A 12,133-nucleotide genomic window follows, 5' to 3' on the forward strand; every position below is an offset into this window, starting at 1 on the left:
GTGTTTCTATGTAATTTTCGGGGCGACGAAAAGTGGTTATCCTTCCGTTTACGCAAGGTATACGGCAACGGAGGTCAAATTTCTGCCTCAATCTGCCTTTCGGGCCTCTTGACACACCAGAAAATGGTAGATAACTTTCTACGAGACGTTCGCGTGGCGAAGTTGACGTCGGCTGTCCCTCTTTGACGTGACGGCGTCAGCGGAGTTCGAACTTTGGTCAGAGACGGTCTAGTTCGAGCCTAGTTCCTAGCCCGAAAATCTGTAGGAAGATGATTACTTTCCAGTTGAGTTCCAGCTACTTATTTTCGTGCCCAGAATGTGCGCATTTGCCTGTAGTGTCTCGATCATCAACGTCCGAATGAAGCACCGGCTTGTTTAGGCAGGGAGCTAATGTTCTTGATCCGCACAGGTATCCAAGGGAACACTCCAAAACAACGAGAGAATGTAGGCACATGCACTATCACAGATAAAGCGGAAACAATGGTAATTCTGCCGAATCCAGACGCGGTAAAGCCCTAACCTTTATTTTATGTATATAGAGCGTTAGCGAGCTTTTTGCGCACTCTTACCTTCTCTCACGGCCAACGCTCAGAGCCGCCCGTCGACTATGCCGACAATCACTACTTTTTTGGACGACCAGTCCCCCCTCATTGCATATTCTGGCCCGTGGACATCGGGGCCAGCGGCCGCGGCCACGTCCGACAGCTAGTAAGCCACACAAAACCTGTGAGATTCCTTGAAGAGTCGCGTTTGAACACGGCCTACTAGCTTCTATCTCGGGACTTTTTCGTGGAGTAACGCCCCTTCCCAAATCGCAACCTTCAACTTCAACGGGACAGGCCTAGGCGTCTACGGCGGCAAACTTAACACCCATGGGCTTTACTCAGTCATCGTGGATGGCCAGACTTACACCGGTAATGGGAACTCTTCCACGTACGAGTGGCAGACTTTGCTTTATAACCAAAGCGGTATGACGCAAGGGATGCATAGCGTGTCATTGGGGTCTGCAGTTACCGGCGCATTGTTTACCTTGGACTTTGTGCGTATCTAAATGAAATATCTGGCTGGATCTTCAGACTTGACGCAGAATTCCATGCGCCGACTAGGTAACCTGGCAAACTCAAGTGGGGCGCGATGACCAGAAGCTGGTGTATGTCAAAGTTCAAGACACCGATCCTAGCTTCGACTATCAAGGTGGAGGCGCATGGAGTGGAACACCTAACAATGCGTATATGTTCAACAGCGGGAGTGGACAGTGAGACCTCTGTCTCAGGACCTGTCCTCGTACTGACTGCTTTCAGTACAACGTCGATCGAAAATGCATCTGTGACTTTAACGTTTACCGTAAGTCTCGCAATAGTCGTACAGCGAGATTCATGACTTGTTGTTGACGCGCTCATTGACAGGGTGCGTTTGCTATATCGGCTTGAGATATCGCACCTACAACTCACAATACAGGCGACCTGATAAATCTCTATGGTGCCGTCGGAATCAACAACGGCCAGTATTCTGTTACCATGGATAGCGAAGCGCCTGTCACGTACAACGCTACGAGGCCCTGGAATCTTTATCAAATGATGATTTACCAGGCCAGTAACCTGGGCCCCGGAGAGCATCATCTGACGGTGACCAATCTTCCTAGCGGTGGGAGTCAGAACCTGGCCATCGATTATGCCGAAGTCATGGTCTTGATCGAGTAAGGAACAGATCTACTCAATGTCGCTTACATTCTAACTTTTACTCTATCAGCAGCGACTCCGATACCACTTGCTTTAGTGGAACGTAAGTCCGGGATCTTGGTCGCTTTAAACTCCCTAAAGGCATGATACTGACCTACCTACGCATAGTTCTGGCATTGACGCGCAGATACGCACATCATCAACGTGAGGCATCTCCTGTTTCAACTCTTCTGTAACTAAACGTTCGACATATTGATCTGCCCAGGCGTCCAAGCGCCGGAACTATAGCAGGTTTAGTCGTGCTCGGTGCAACTACAGCCCTAGCCCTTTCCACCGTGTTTTGGTTATGGCGTCGGTGGAGGCTATCAGAAGATCGATATACCAACCTTTACCGTAACTTTGCTCAGCGCGAACCTCGCGGAATAGCCTTTGCTTCAGGAGCAGTAGCATCTTTGGACACATGCGATCCAAACCTCCGTAATAGGTCTTCGGTCTCCGACGCAGCTGGTAATAATGTAAGGTTCATATCCTGCCAGCAGAACAGCCGCTAAACGTTATCCAACAGCCTTTCAGCTATGATACTGGTGCTTATAGCTCGGCACCGTTTTCTCATGGTGACGCTATGGCCGAAGCCCACGACATAGAGCTTCAGCAAAGACATTCCCCCGCCCCGACACACTATACGGGCTTACCGGAATACACACCAGAAGTATATTCTAGGGCGAATCAGATTTGAGTTCTTAGAGTCGTTTAGAAGAAGGTGAAGATGCTTGGGAATCTCAGGCTCGGGACCTTGCGTGACGTGTCCGATGCGTCGTTAGACTAGTACTCGTGTATATATGTCAGCGCTTATCACTCAACTACGGAATTCAGTATCAGGTGAGTAGACACGAATATATTGTTTTCGTTCTACGTTTAGTGTTGTGAGCTTGGTTGTCGGTGATCCTCTCTATGCAAGACAAGAGTATGCTATACAGAAAGCAGGCATGATCAGATCTTCAGACGTGATCGAAAAATGGATGGAAAACGCGACCCAGCGTACTCAGGTAAGGCCCCTGGGCCTGAGTCTCGAAGTCCACGTGGTATTCGCATGAACTCCTCCAGTGGCAAACCCCGAGCGCCTGAGTATTTGCCAGTGGCGGCGATGGCTGTCCTTGAAAATGAACAAGATCTGCCTCTCACATCATAGGTGTATTTTGTCGCGAACCAAATTTAAGGCGAACCGTGTGACGTTTGCATGATATCTCCATCGTATGGTCCGATTTTGAGGGACATAAAAGTTGGGTCGATAGCTCGACGCGTTCTCTACTAGGGTTTCCAAGTTAGTGCAACGAACTTTCATATTGGAGCCCTGCATATGCATACGGATGAGCGTGTAGTATAAATGTCCAGGCGCAGTCCGCGTCATAGTACAGTTGTCCCACGACCACTGATGCTCTTCTTTTCCTTTGCTCGTCGTGTTCATTCGCCTCGCAAAAACACCGTTCAGCATAGCTCACAACGCCCTTACAGTTACACCATGTCTGCCAAATGCGAACCGGCCAATTTTAGCGCGTCCCTCGCGGTGTTCAGCTGTTGCTTCGCTGGGGATTTTGCCAAGTCGCTGCTGATATTTGTCTGCTCATCAGCGGTCAGTACTTCAATGCTGATAACTGGTAATCACTAACTCATCTCCAACGGATCCGAACCTTGTCAGAACCTCCGATTATCGCAGGCGGTGGTCATCAAAAGACGATTTTTCGAATACCTTCACCTCTCTCCCAACAAGCATCCAAGCACTATATCTGATAAAGGCGAAGCAGCAGCGTCTCAAGCTCAAAGCAGTGCAGACCTGTTTAGGCAGGTATCTGATGTTCCTGAACAAGTTGATCTGTACAGGTTTCCAGTGGAGCCCTAGACAAGACAGCGAGAATGGCAGATGCGAGGCCTCGTGCACCTGTATCGCAATTGAGGTGCGGAAACAATTACTATAGCTTCCGTACAAGAGATCGCGCTCTGATATCGGGTCCGACGCCGGCAAGCCCATGACACGCCTGTGTATATAGAGTATCGGCGAGCTTTCATGCCCATGCTTCGCTCACCTTTGCCTTCTCTAACGACCAACGCTTCCGAGTCTCTCGTACTGTATGCCGACAATCACCACCTTTGTAGACGACCAGTCTCCTCTCATTACATATTCGGGCGCGTGGTCATCGGGCCCATCGACGGAACCTGCCCTCGCCGACTAGTAAGCCACACAGATATTGTGATATTTCTTGAAGTGACTGTACTGATCAGGGCCTACTAGCTACTACCTCGGGACTTACTCGTTTAGTAGCGATCCTTCCCAATATGCAACCTTCAGCTTCAACGGTACAGGTCTAGGCGTATACGGCGGAAAACGTAATAATCATGGGCTTTACTCGGTCGTTGTGGATGGAGAGACGTACATTGGTAATGGGAATACTTCCACGTACGAGTGGCAAACGGCGCTTTATAGTAACCAGAGTGGCATGGCGCAGGGGATGCATACCGCAACAATGGGTTCTGCAGTCAAAGGCTCTTTATTCGGCTTGGACTTTGTGCGTATCTATCTGCTACACTGGATTGTATCTTCAGACTTGACGCAGAGTTTTGCGTGCTTACTAGGTAACTTGGGAGACAGAAGTGGGAAATGATGACCAGAAGCTGGTCTCTGTTATGGTTCAAGACACTGATCCCAGCTTCGACTACCAAGATACCGGTGCATGGAGTGGAGCACCTGAGAATGGATACATGTTCAACAGAGGTACTGGACAGTGAGTCCTCTGTTTAAGAACCTTTCATCACTCTGATTGCTTCCAGTACAACATCCACCGAGAATGCCTCTGCGACTTTAACGTTTACCGTAAGTTTCGCAATAGTCGTGCGGCGATATTCATTGTTTATTAAAGACGCGCCCATTGAACTAGGGTGTGTTTCTTATATCATCTTTATAAGTTTGACCCACGACTCATGATATACGTAGGGGACGTGATAAACCTGTACGGTTCCGTCGGGACCAACAACGGCCAGTATTCCGTTGTCATGGATGGTGAAGCGCCTGTCACGTACATCGCTACGAGACCCTGGAATCTTTATCAGGTGATGATATACCATGCAAGTAACCTGGGCCCCGGAGAGCATCGCCTAACAGTGACCAACCTTCCTAACGGCGGGAGCCAGAACCTGGCCATCGATTATGCCGAAGTCATGGTCTTGATCGAGTAAGGAACAAATCTACTCAACGTCGCCTGAATTCTGACATTTCCTCTATAAGCAGCGACTCCGATACCACTTGCTTTAGTGGAACGTAAGTCCGAGATTGTGGTCGCTTTGAGCTCCAAGCTATGGACACGATGCTGACCTACCTATGCGTAGTTCTGGCATTGAAACGCAGATGCACACCTCATCAACGTGAGACATCTCCTTTTTCAACTCTTCTGTAACTAAACGTTCGACACATTGATCTGCCCAGGCGTCCAAGCGCCGGAACTATAGCAGGTTTGGTCGTGCTCGGCGCAACGACAGTCCTAGCCCTTTCCGCGCTATTTTGGTTATGGCGTCGGTGGAAGCTATCAGAAGACCGGTACACCAACCTGTACCGTAATTTTGCTCAACGCGAACCTCGTGGGATGCGCTTTGCTTCAGCAGCAACAACATCGTTGGACACAGGGGATCCTACCTTTCGTAACAGATCTTCAGTCTCGGACGCAGCACGGAGAGATTCTCCTGACGATAATGATGTAAGCATTATATCTTGCTAGCAGAGCGGCCGCTAAGCGTTACCCAACAGCCTTTCGGCTATGATACTGGCGCTGATAGCTCGACACCGTTTTACCATAGCGACGCTACGGGCGAAGCCCATGATATAGAGCTGCAGCGAAGACACTCCACCTCCACCGCACATTATACGGGCTTACCGGAATACACGTCGGATATATATGAGAGGGCGAATCAGACTTGATTTCAGAGAGTTGTCGAGAAGGTAGAGTTACTTGGGAATCTCATGGGTCAAGACTTTGCGTGTCGTTAGCCTAGTACAGTAGTCGTGTATGTCAGCACTCATCACTCAACTATGGAATTCAGTATCAGGTGAGTAGACACACTTACATTTGTTTGTTCTCCGTTTACCGCGTTGTGAGAGTTCCGCTCTATGCACGGCATGTCCATGCTGTACGGAAAGCAGGCGTGATTGGACGCGGTCGAAAAACGAATGGAAAGCGCGACAATGGGACCTTTCACCTTTTCTGGCAATACCCCTGAGTCTCGCTGGCTCACGTGTCATTCGCGTTGATGAACTCTTCTTGGCAAGCCCACAGCGTCAGTGACGGCGATGGCTGTCCGTGAACATGAACAAACTCTACCTTTAACCACCACCAGAAAGTACAGAACGACATTCGCCACGCACTGTGTTCAAGTCTATTTAGACGTCGAACGATGCACCACTTGCACACGCTAATCATGCCGTGCCAAGCCGACGGACCCATTCCGGACAAATACATCAACGCCAACGCATCGAACGACCCTGCTTGTTTCTTTCCTCCCCCTCCCCGACAACACATTAAACGACTCTGTTAAGAGTCATCGGGTTTCTACTCACCTGAAGTTCACAGCGCTGGCTTGACCTTTGCTGACCCTTCCATTCTTTACCACTTCCGTTCTTTACTGCATTATCCAACAAACATTCGCTTTTCCAATACCGTGACGCCCCCTTGACGACGACAAGCTGAGCAATTATCAATCATGAAGACCTCTATTCTTCTGGGCCTCTGCTTTGGGGCCGTTTTCGCCAGCGGCGCACCTTCATTTAGAGGCTGCGAACACCGTGTCAAGGAGAGCATCGCTTCCCCCGCCGAAGGATGGACACAACACTCGGCGGCACATCCCAACTCCATACTTAAATTGCAGATCTCGCTGGCCCAACCACGCTTCGGCGAACTTGAACAACACCTCATGCAGATCAGCAACCCTTCACACGACCGCTACGGGATGCACCTCTCAAAGGAGGAGGTCCAGGAACTGATGGCGCCGCACCCGGATTCGCATGATGTGCTCGCTGAATGGCTCGCGACCCATGGCCTCGGAGCGGACACGATGGATCACTCGAAAGGTGGAGAATGGGTGACGATTAGTGTGCCGGTTAAAGTGGCTGAGGAGATGTTCGATACGGTACGTTTGCTTCGGTGTAGCTCTAACCATCCGATTGATGGACCAACTTGCACCCAGAACTTCCATGTCTACCATCATGCCGAGACGGGCACCAGTGCCATCCGCACCCTGGAGTACAGTCTCCCCTCGATCCTGCACAAGCATGTCGACCTCGTCCACCCTCTGACGATGCACGCCGCGCCTATGGCCGCCAAGGTCCGGTACACTGGTTCCTCCTCTGAGCTGCAGCTCGACTTCTCCGACCACGGCTCTCTGGCCCGTCGCGCGAATAGCAGCGTCGACGCGTCGTGCGCTTCCCAGATGACACCGAGCTGCCTCCGTCAGCTGTACAATATCGGGAACTATACCCTCACCTCACCCAACAGTACAAGCATCGCAGTCACAGGGTACACGTCCGAGTGGGCGAACTACGATGACTTCACGCAGTTCCTCCAGGAGGAGGTGCCCGCTGCGGCCGGGGCGAACTTCAGTGTTGTTTCGGTTGCTAGTGAGTTTCTCCGCCCTCTCTTGTCCCGCTGAATGCTAAACGATATGAAGATGGAACGAACCAGCAGACCCATCCTGGCTCGGAATCCAACCTGGACGTACAATACGCGTTCGGCCTGACTTGGCCCATGCCTGGGAGCTTCTATACTGTAGGCGGGTCGCAGTTTGACGGGAACTGGACGTTGGCGACTGGAACTCTTAACGTCAGCATCCTTCTCCCCTCTCTACTGAAGTTATGGCTAAAATTGATGTCTCACGATAGCTCATCAACTACCTCCTCGCTCAAGACGAAGTCCCCCAGGTTCTGTCGACGAGTTACGGCCTGCCCGAGTCGGCCATCTCCTTTGACGAGGCGAACAAGGTCTGCCAGGGCTTTGCTGCTCTTGGTTCGTCCCCCGCCCCCCATATTAACGATTTGCGTTATACTGACGTTGCGCATTGCAGGCGCCCGTGGCGTGTCCATCCTATACTCCTCCGGTGACTACGGCGTCGGCTACGCTGCCCCCAACACGACGACTGCGCAACCGTTCGAGCCGCAGTTCCCTGCCAGCTGTCCTTTGTACGTCTCTCTTTCGTTTCTATGGCTCAATGTGAGATAAACTTGGTAAAAGCGTCACGTCAGTTGGCATGACCTCTGGGATCGATGAGGAGATTGCTGGCCAGTTGGACGGCTACTCGAGCAGTGGTGGATTCAGCAACTTTGTGAGTTCCCGTCCCTCGGCAGACCGGTGGTATGAGCATTACAGAAGCTGACGGCTCTTTTTAGTTTGCTCGTCCGTCATACCAGAACGACAAAGTCAACGCCTACCTCTCGAACCTCGGTCAGACCTACAGCGGCTTGTACAACGCGTACGCTGTTCCATACTCTTTCTCCAACCCGTAACTCATCGTACCCTCACTCTTCACTCAGATCCGGACGTGTACGCGCACATCTCCACTCTATCCTTACTTCGCACATCTGACCCTTCATCCTCCATCCAGGGCTTCCCCGACGTCTCCGCGCAAGGCGTCAACTACCTCATCATCGACAACCAGCGCGCGCTCAACGACACAGGCACGTCCGCGTCCGCGCCCACGTTCGCGGCGGTCGTTGCGCTCCTCAACGATGTGCGCGCTGGGCAGGGTAAAGGACCGCTCGGGTTCCTGAACCCGTGGTTGTACAGCCAGGGGTACCAAGGCCTGAACGACGTCACGAAGGGGAACAATCCGGGGTGCGGGACGCAGGGGTTCAACGTGAGTGGTACTGAGCTCTGCTGTGTTTAGTGGGTACTGACACGAGATGGGATGGGATGTGTGTGTAGGCAACGACTGGATGGGACCCTGGTGAGTTGCAGCTCTTTTTTTTTTTTTTTTCAAGAGCGTCGTGTAGAACAGTATGCTGATCGATGTCTTTAGTCACTGGTCTCGGAACGCCTGACTTCTCGAAGCTCAAGGATCTCGCTCTTGCTGTCTGAGCTACTAACCTTACAGTTAACAGCGGGCTTAAACCTGCTTTCGCTACCGTTTTCACTTTAGTTCTAATGGTGTGATCTATTGATCATGTTGTGGACATTTACGTTCTTCGGACACTTATATCGGTTGTATAACATACACACACGGACACTAGGCATACTTGATTGATGCCGCTGTTATACCAACTTGCTTTTGCACCCCTTCATCTTCCTCCGCCTGCTCAGCCTATTCAGGAATGGATCGACACAAGCGGCGACTCTCTCAGACTCGACGCGACTTCAGTGTGCCCCTCCCCCGTATCCACCAAGCGCGCCCATGCCTACCTGGACATCTCCGTTGTTATACGCGGTCCCTCCGCAGCTAGCCCCGTTCGAGATGCCAGTGCTCAGACCGGCTCCAACAGCGCAGTTGGACGCGCAGCCGCCCGCCTACACATCCCGCAGCGTGACACCGTCAGCCCAATCTCAGCTAACACAACACGAGCTAAGTAAATGCACAAGGAACTCACCGCGATGGTAATCCCACCAGGGATATTCGTCGGCCCGGTCACGACACCTCCATTGGACGCGACGCATCCGCCCGGAGCATAGTAGCACATCGGGACGGGACACAGGAACGCCTGCTCGTGGTCCACGACTTTGGAAGAGAAGCCCCCGCCGTCGCGGTCCTTCGCATCGCGCTCCCGCCGCTGCGTCTCCCGCTTCTGCCGCGCCTCCCGCGCAAGCGAGCTTTCGTGTTGCAGGTGCAGCGCAAACACGGCGTTGTGCTCGCTCGGGTGCGTCGCCGCCAGCGACATCGCGTTGTCGGGCGGGAGGAGCGTGTCCCCGCCTGTGCTGTTACCGCTGCCGCTGCCACTGCTGAATCTGCGCGAACGGAGTGACACGCCGCGCTTTACGAGTTTGCGCAGCTTCTGCCCGATGCTGTCGCCCGGGAGCGGGCAGCCGCAGTGCATGTAGGGCACACGGTACCGCATTTGCCATGTTCGGCAGGTCGCGTCGAAGGACGTGGAGAGGTGGTCTTCTTCGACTCTGTCGTCACTGAACGGTGGCGTCAGACAGCACGGCTTGTGATTATCGCGGGAGACGGGCGCACTGGTCTACGTATCGCTTGATGTACGTGATGCAGTCGTTCTGGTACGCGTCAGCCATGAGCTGGTGCGTGTGCCATGCGAGGTCGATGTCGAGCGTCGGGACGAGGAAGGAATCGGGAGATTCAGCCATGAGTCCGATGAACCTTTACTGATTGTTAACACGTATTAGACAGTGGTCGCAGGTCTGACGTACGCATGATATCGAGCGATGCAGTGCTGTAGCACCACTTCATCCTCTGGGGTATCGAAGAATCCAGGATGCGTCCAGCCCAAGTCGAACATCTTCTTGATAAACGAACCCTGACGCAGGATCGCACCGACTAGATCGAGCGAGAATATGCGGTCGTCGATGTACGTGCTGTAAAGCCGATCCCTCCTGCGTTGGATGTAAGTTATCAGACGACACTGAAAATCTCGCAGCTGGACGTACACTTGAGTATGTACATACGGGCGCATGGATCCGTACAACTTCTTAGGGGACCATTCCAGGCTCAGTAGTTTCTGATGCACGATCTTGTCGGCTTCGCGAGGAGTGTTACCATTCTCATCCGGAGAAGCCTGGGGTCCAGAGAACACTCCTTCAGTAACGCGTTCCCGGATAATGCTCCCGCGCTTCTCATCGAATATCTCGGTGGGCGTATGAAGAGTCGACCTGTCTTGACCCACGGTTTAATCAATTACGTGCATATGAGCCGATGGTGTACGAACGCGAGGTAACAGTCCGGAGGTGAGATCTCCACCATGTTCTTGACCAGCTTCATCAAGCCCAGGACCTCTTTTGTGGTTGCAAAGCCGCAGTCGCACTTGTGACGAAACTTTTTCTGCGCATATCCAGTTCCTGAAGATGTGATGAAAGCTTCGTTGCGGCCATGTCGGTGTATAGGTCAGAGTAGATGGGCTCGATTGCTTACGAATGGCGAGTTTTGCTGAGCATAAAGGGCACTGAATGTCTTTGTGTGTTAACACGGAGACTGCATCAGCTGGCGCGTATGGGGTGTTTGTCCGCTTCACCCATGACAAAAGTCGCTCCGGAGATGGGTTATCAGTAATGAGGATATCTGGGTTAGCCTGAGGACCACAAAAATGTTCAGTTAACCGTAAAGGACATGCTGAAGGTGTAAGAGAAACTCGAAAGACGTACAAGGTAAGTCTTCATATCTTCAGTATACTTATTCAACACTCCCAGTTGGCTCACACGCGTGGTGTCTTCTGCGTACTTTCTGTGAACAAACGTGAGATCGTCTGTGAAAAGAATCCAAGTTCATTTTACCCAGGGTTAAGCAAATAAGTGTGCCAAACCATCAAGACATCAAGCGGTGGGAGGTTCTCCGAAGGGACGTCATCATGTCTGATACTCAGACACCAACGCTCGAAACTTGATTCAACGATCCTCTTAGATTTCGGCTGAAACGAGAAGCGAGGGGGCGTACCGTTCGACTGCGATGTTCACAAACCAGCCCCACCGTGCATCAGGTTCCATATTCTGCACAGCCTGTGGAAATCTTTCGTCTCCACCCTGCTCCACAGCCATCCGAAGTATCCGGAATGCATGCAGAAGCACAAGATGACCCTTGAGCTGAGCGATTCTGACGAACGGAGCTGTTCTTCGGCCATTTATCAGAAAGGTTGTCGGAGGCGTGTGCTCTGTTATCACGTCCAAGCTCTCGGCAAACGAAGTAGATGGTGTGTCGAGGGATTCGCCCGAGCTGACTCCCTTGAGGCCCTGTCTAGGTTTCTCGTCGATGATGGCTTGTGTGCTCGAGCTGGCGATGCCAGAGCTGTCATTAGTATATTCATCTGCACGGTACGGAGGCGGTGAGCTTGGGTCCGGGTGTGTGTTCATGCGCTGAGAACGTGAAGGAAGCGTGTTGAGAGAGGGCGCCACGAGTTCACAGCAAGTTTCTGCAGACCGTAAGGCTTTCCACCCGGTGAGTAATATGATCCCGGGAGGAGTGGGGATAGAAGGTGCACTGCTATACTGGACGATGAACTTGTAATGTCGTGTGGAGAAGTGAGGCTATGAGAGCAAGTGATAGACGCCCCCGCAAAAAGTCTAATGCAGTCGCAAACCCTTGTATGGAACTTGTTCGCGGAGAACTCCGAAGCCTCCAGAGTTGCTCCAGAACGCGAGAAGCGAAGGTCCGGATCCCGCGGTTTGATCAGATGATGGTCGCAACGATTTCGCACTGTCTTAAGTTTGCGCTCAACGATAGTGAACCTGACTACTCATAAAAGTGGCCCAAGGCGAACTTGGATT

General features: G+C 52.0%; 3 protein-coding genes across 3 annotated transcripts; all 3 read left to right on the plus strand.

The window, feature by feature from the left end:
• Positions 1 to 583: 583 nt before the first annotated feature.
• Positions 584 to 2,895, plus strand: CONPUDRAFT_146886 (uncharacterized protein; the record flags this gene model as incomplete). Its single annotated transcript, XM_007775516.1, has 12 exons — positions 584 to 708; positions 769 to 1,039; positions 1,107 to 1,255; positions 1,302 to 1,344; positions 1,458 to 1,696; positions 1,750 to 1,782; positions 1,848 to 1,883; positions 1,945 to 2,194; positions 2,245 to 2,388; positions 2,526 to 2,558; positions 2,657 to 2,725; positions 2,869 to 2,895. The coding sequence occupies exons 1-12, from the start codon at positions 608 to 610 to the stop codon at positions 2,893 to 2,895; spliced, it is 1,395 nt and encodes a 464-aa protein (XP_007773706.1). The 5' UTR covers positions 584 to 607.
• Positions 2,896 to 3,805: 910 nt separating this feature from the next.
• On the plus strand, positions 3,806 to 5,643 carry CONPUDRAFT_158515 (uncharacterized protein; the record flags this gene model as incomplete). The annotated part of the gene is made up of 9 exons (XM_007775517.1): positions 3,806 to 3,906; positions 3,967 to 4,240; positions 4,308 to 4,456; positions 4,503 to 4,545; positions 4,638 to 4,903; positions 4,960 to 4,989; positions 5,058 to 5,093; positions 5,155 to 5,422; positions 5,473 to 5,643. The coding sequence occupies 9 exons, from the start codon at positions 3,806 to 3,808 to the stop codon at positions 5,641 to 5,643; spliced, it is 1,338 nt and encodes a 445-aa protein (XP_007773707.1).
• A 595-nt stretch (positions 5,644 to 6,238) lies between these two features.
• CONPUDRAFT_131138 (subtilisin-like protein) lies at positions 6,239 to 11,860 on the plus strand. The gene is made up of 20 exons (XM_007775518.1): positions 6,239 to 6,848; positions 6,906 to 7,335; positions 7,386 to 7,537; positions 7,597 to 7,720; positions 7,779 to 7,893; positions 7,946 to 8,036; positions 8,101 to 8,183; positions 8,245 to 8,254; positions 8,316 to 8,567; positions 8,636 to 8,657; positions 8,730 to 9,214; positions 9,295 to 9,823; positions 9,879 to 10,019; positions 10,070 to 10,252; positions 10,307 to 10,528; positions 10,585 to 10,732; positions 10,788 to 10,944; positions 11,018 to 11,096; positions 11,147 to 11,251; positions 11,307 to 11,860. The coding sequence occupies exons 1-11, from the start codon at positions 6,423 to 6,425 to the stop codon at positions 8,786 to 8,788; spliced, it is 1,764 nt and encodes a 587-aa protein (XP_007773708.1). The 5' UTR covers positions 6,239 to 6,422; the 3' UTR covers positions 8,789 to 9,214; positions 9,295 to 9,823; positions 9,879 to 10,019; positions 10,070 to 10,252; positions 10,307 to 10,528; positions 10,585 to 10,732; positions 10,788 to 10,944; positions 11,018 to 11,096; positions 11,147 to 11,251; positions 11,307 to 11,860.
• Positions 11,861 to 12,133: the final 273 nt, after the last annotated feature.

This window comes from Coniophora puteana, assembly GCF_000271625.1.
Source record: "Coniophora puteana RWD-64-598 SS2 unplaced genomic scaffold CONPUscaffold_14, whole genome shotgun sequence".
Lineage (NCBI taxonomy): Eukaryota > Fungi > Basidiomycota > Agaricomycetes > Boletales > Coniophoraceae > Coniophora > Coniophora puteana.

Coding starts and splice junctions, on each gene's coding strand:
- CONPUDRAFT_131138 (XM_007775518.1), top strand. CDS start 6,423: ATGAAGACCTCTATTCTTCTGGGCCTCTGCTTTGGGGCCGTTTTCGCC. Junction 7,538..7,596: donor TGGCGACTGGAACTCTTAAC/GTCAGCATCCTT, acceptor GTCTCACGATAG/CTCATCAACTACCTCCTCGC. Junction 8,568..8,635: donor GCGGGACGCAGGGGTTCAAC/GTGAGTGGTACT, acceptor ATGTGTGTGTAG/GCAACGACTGGATGGGACCC.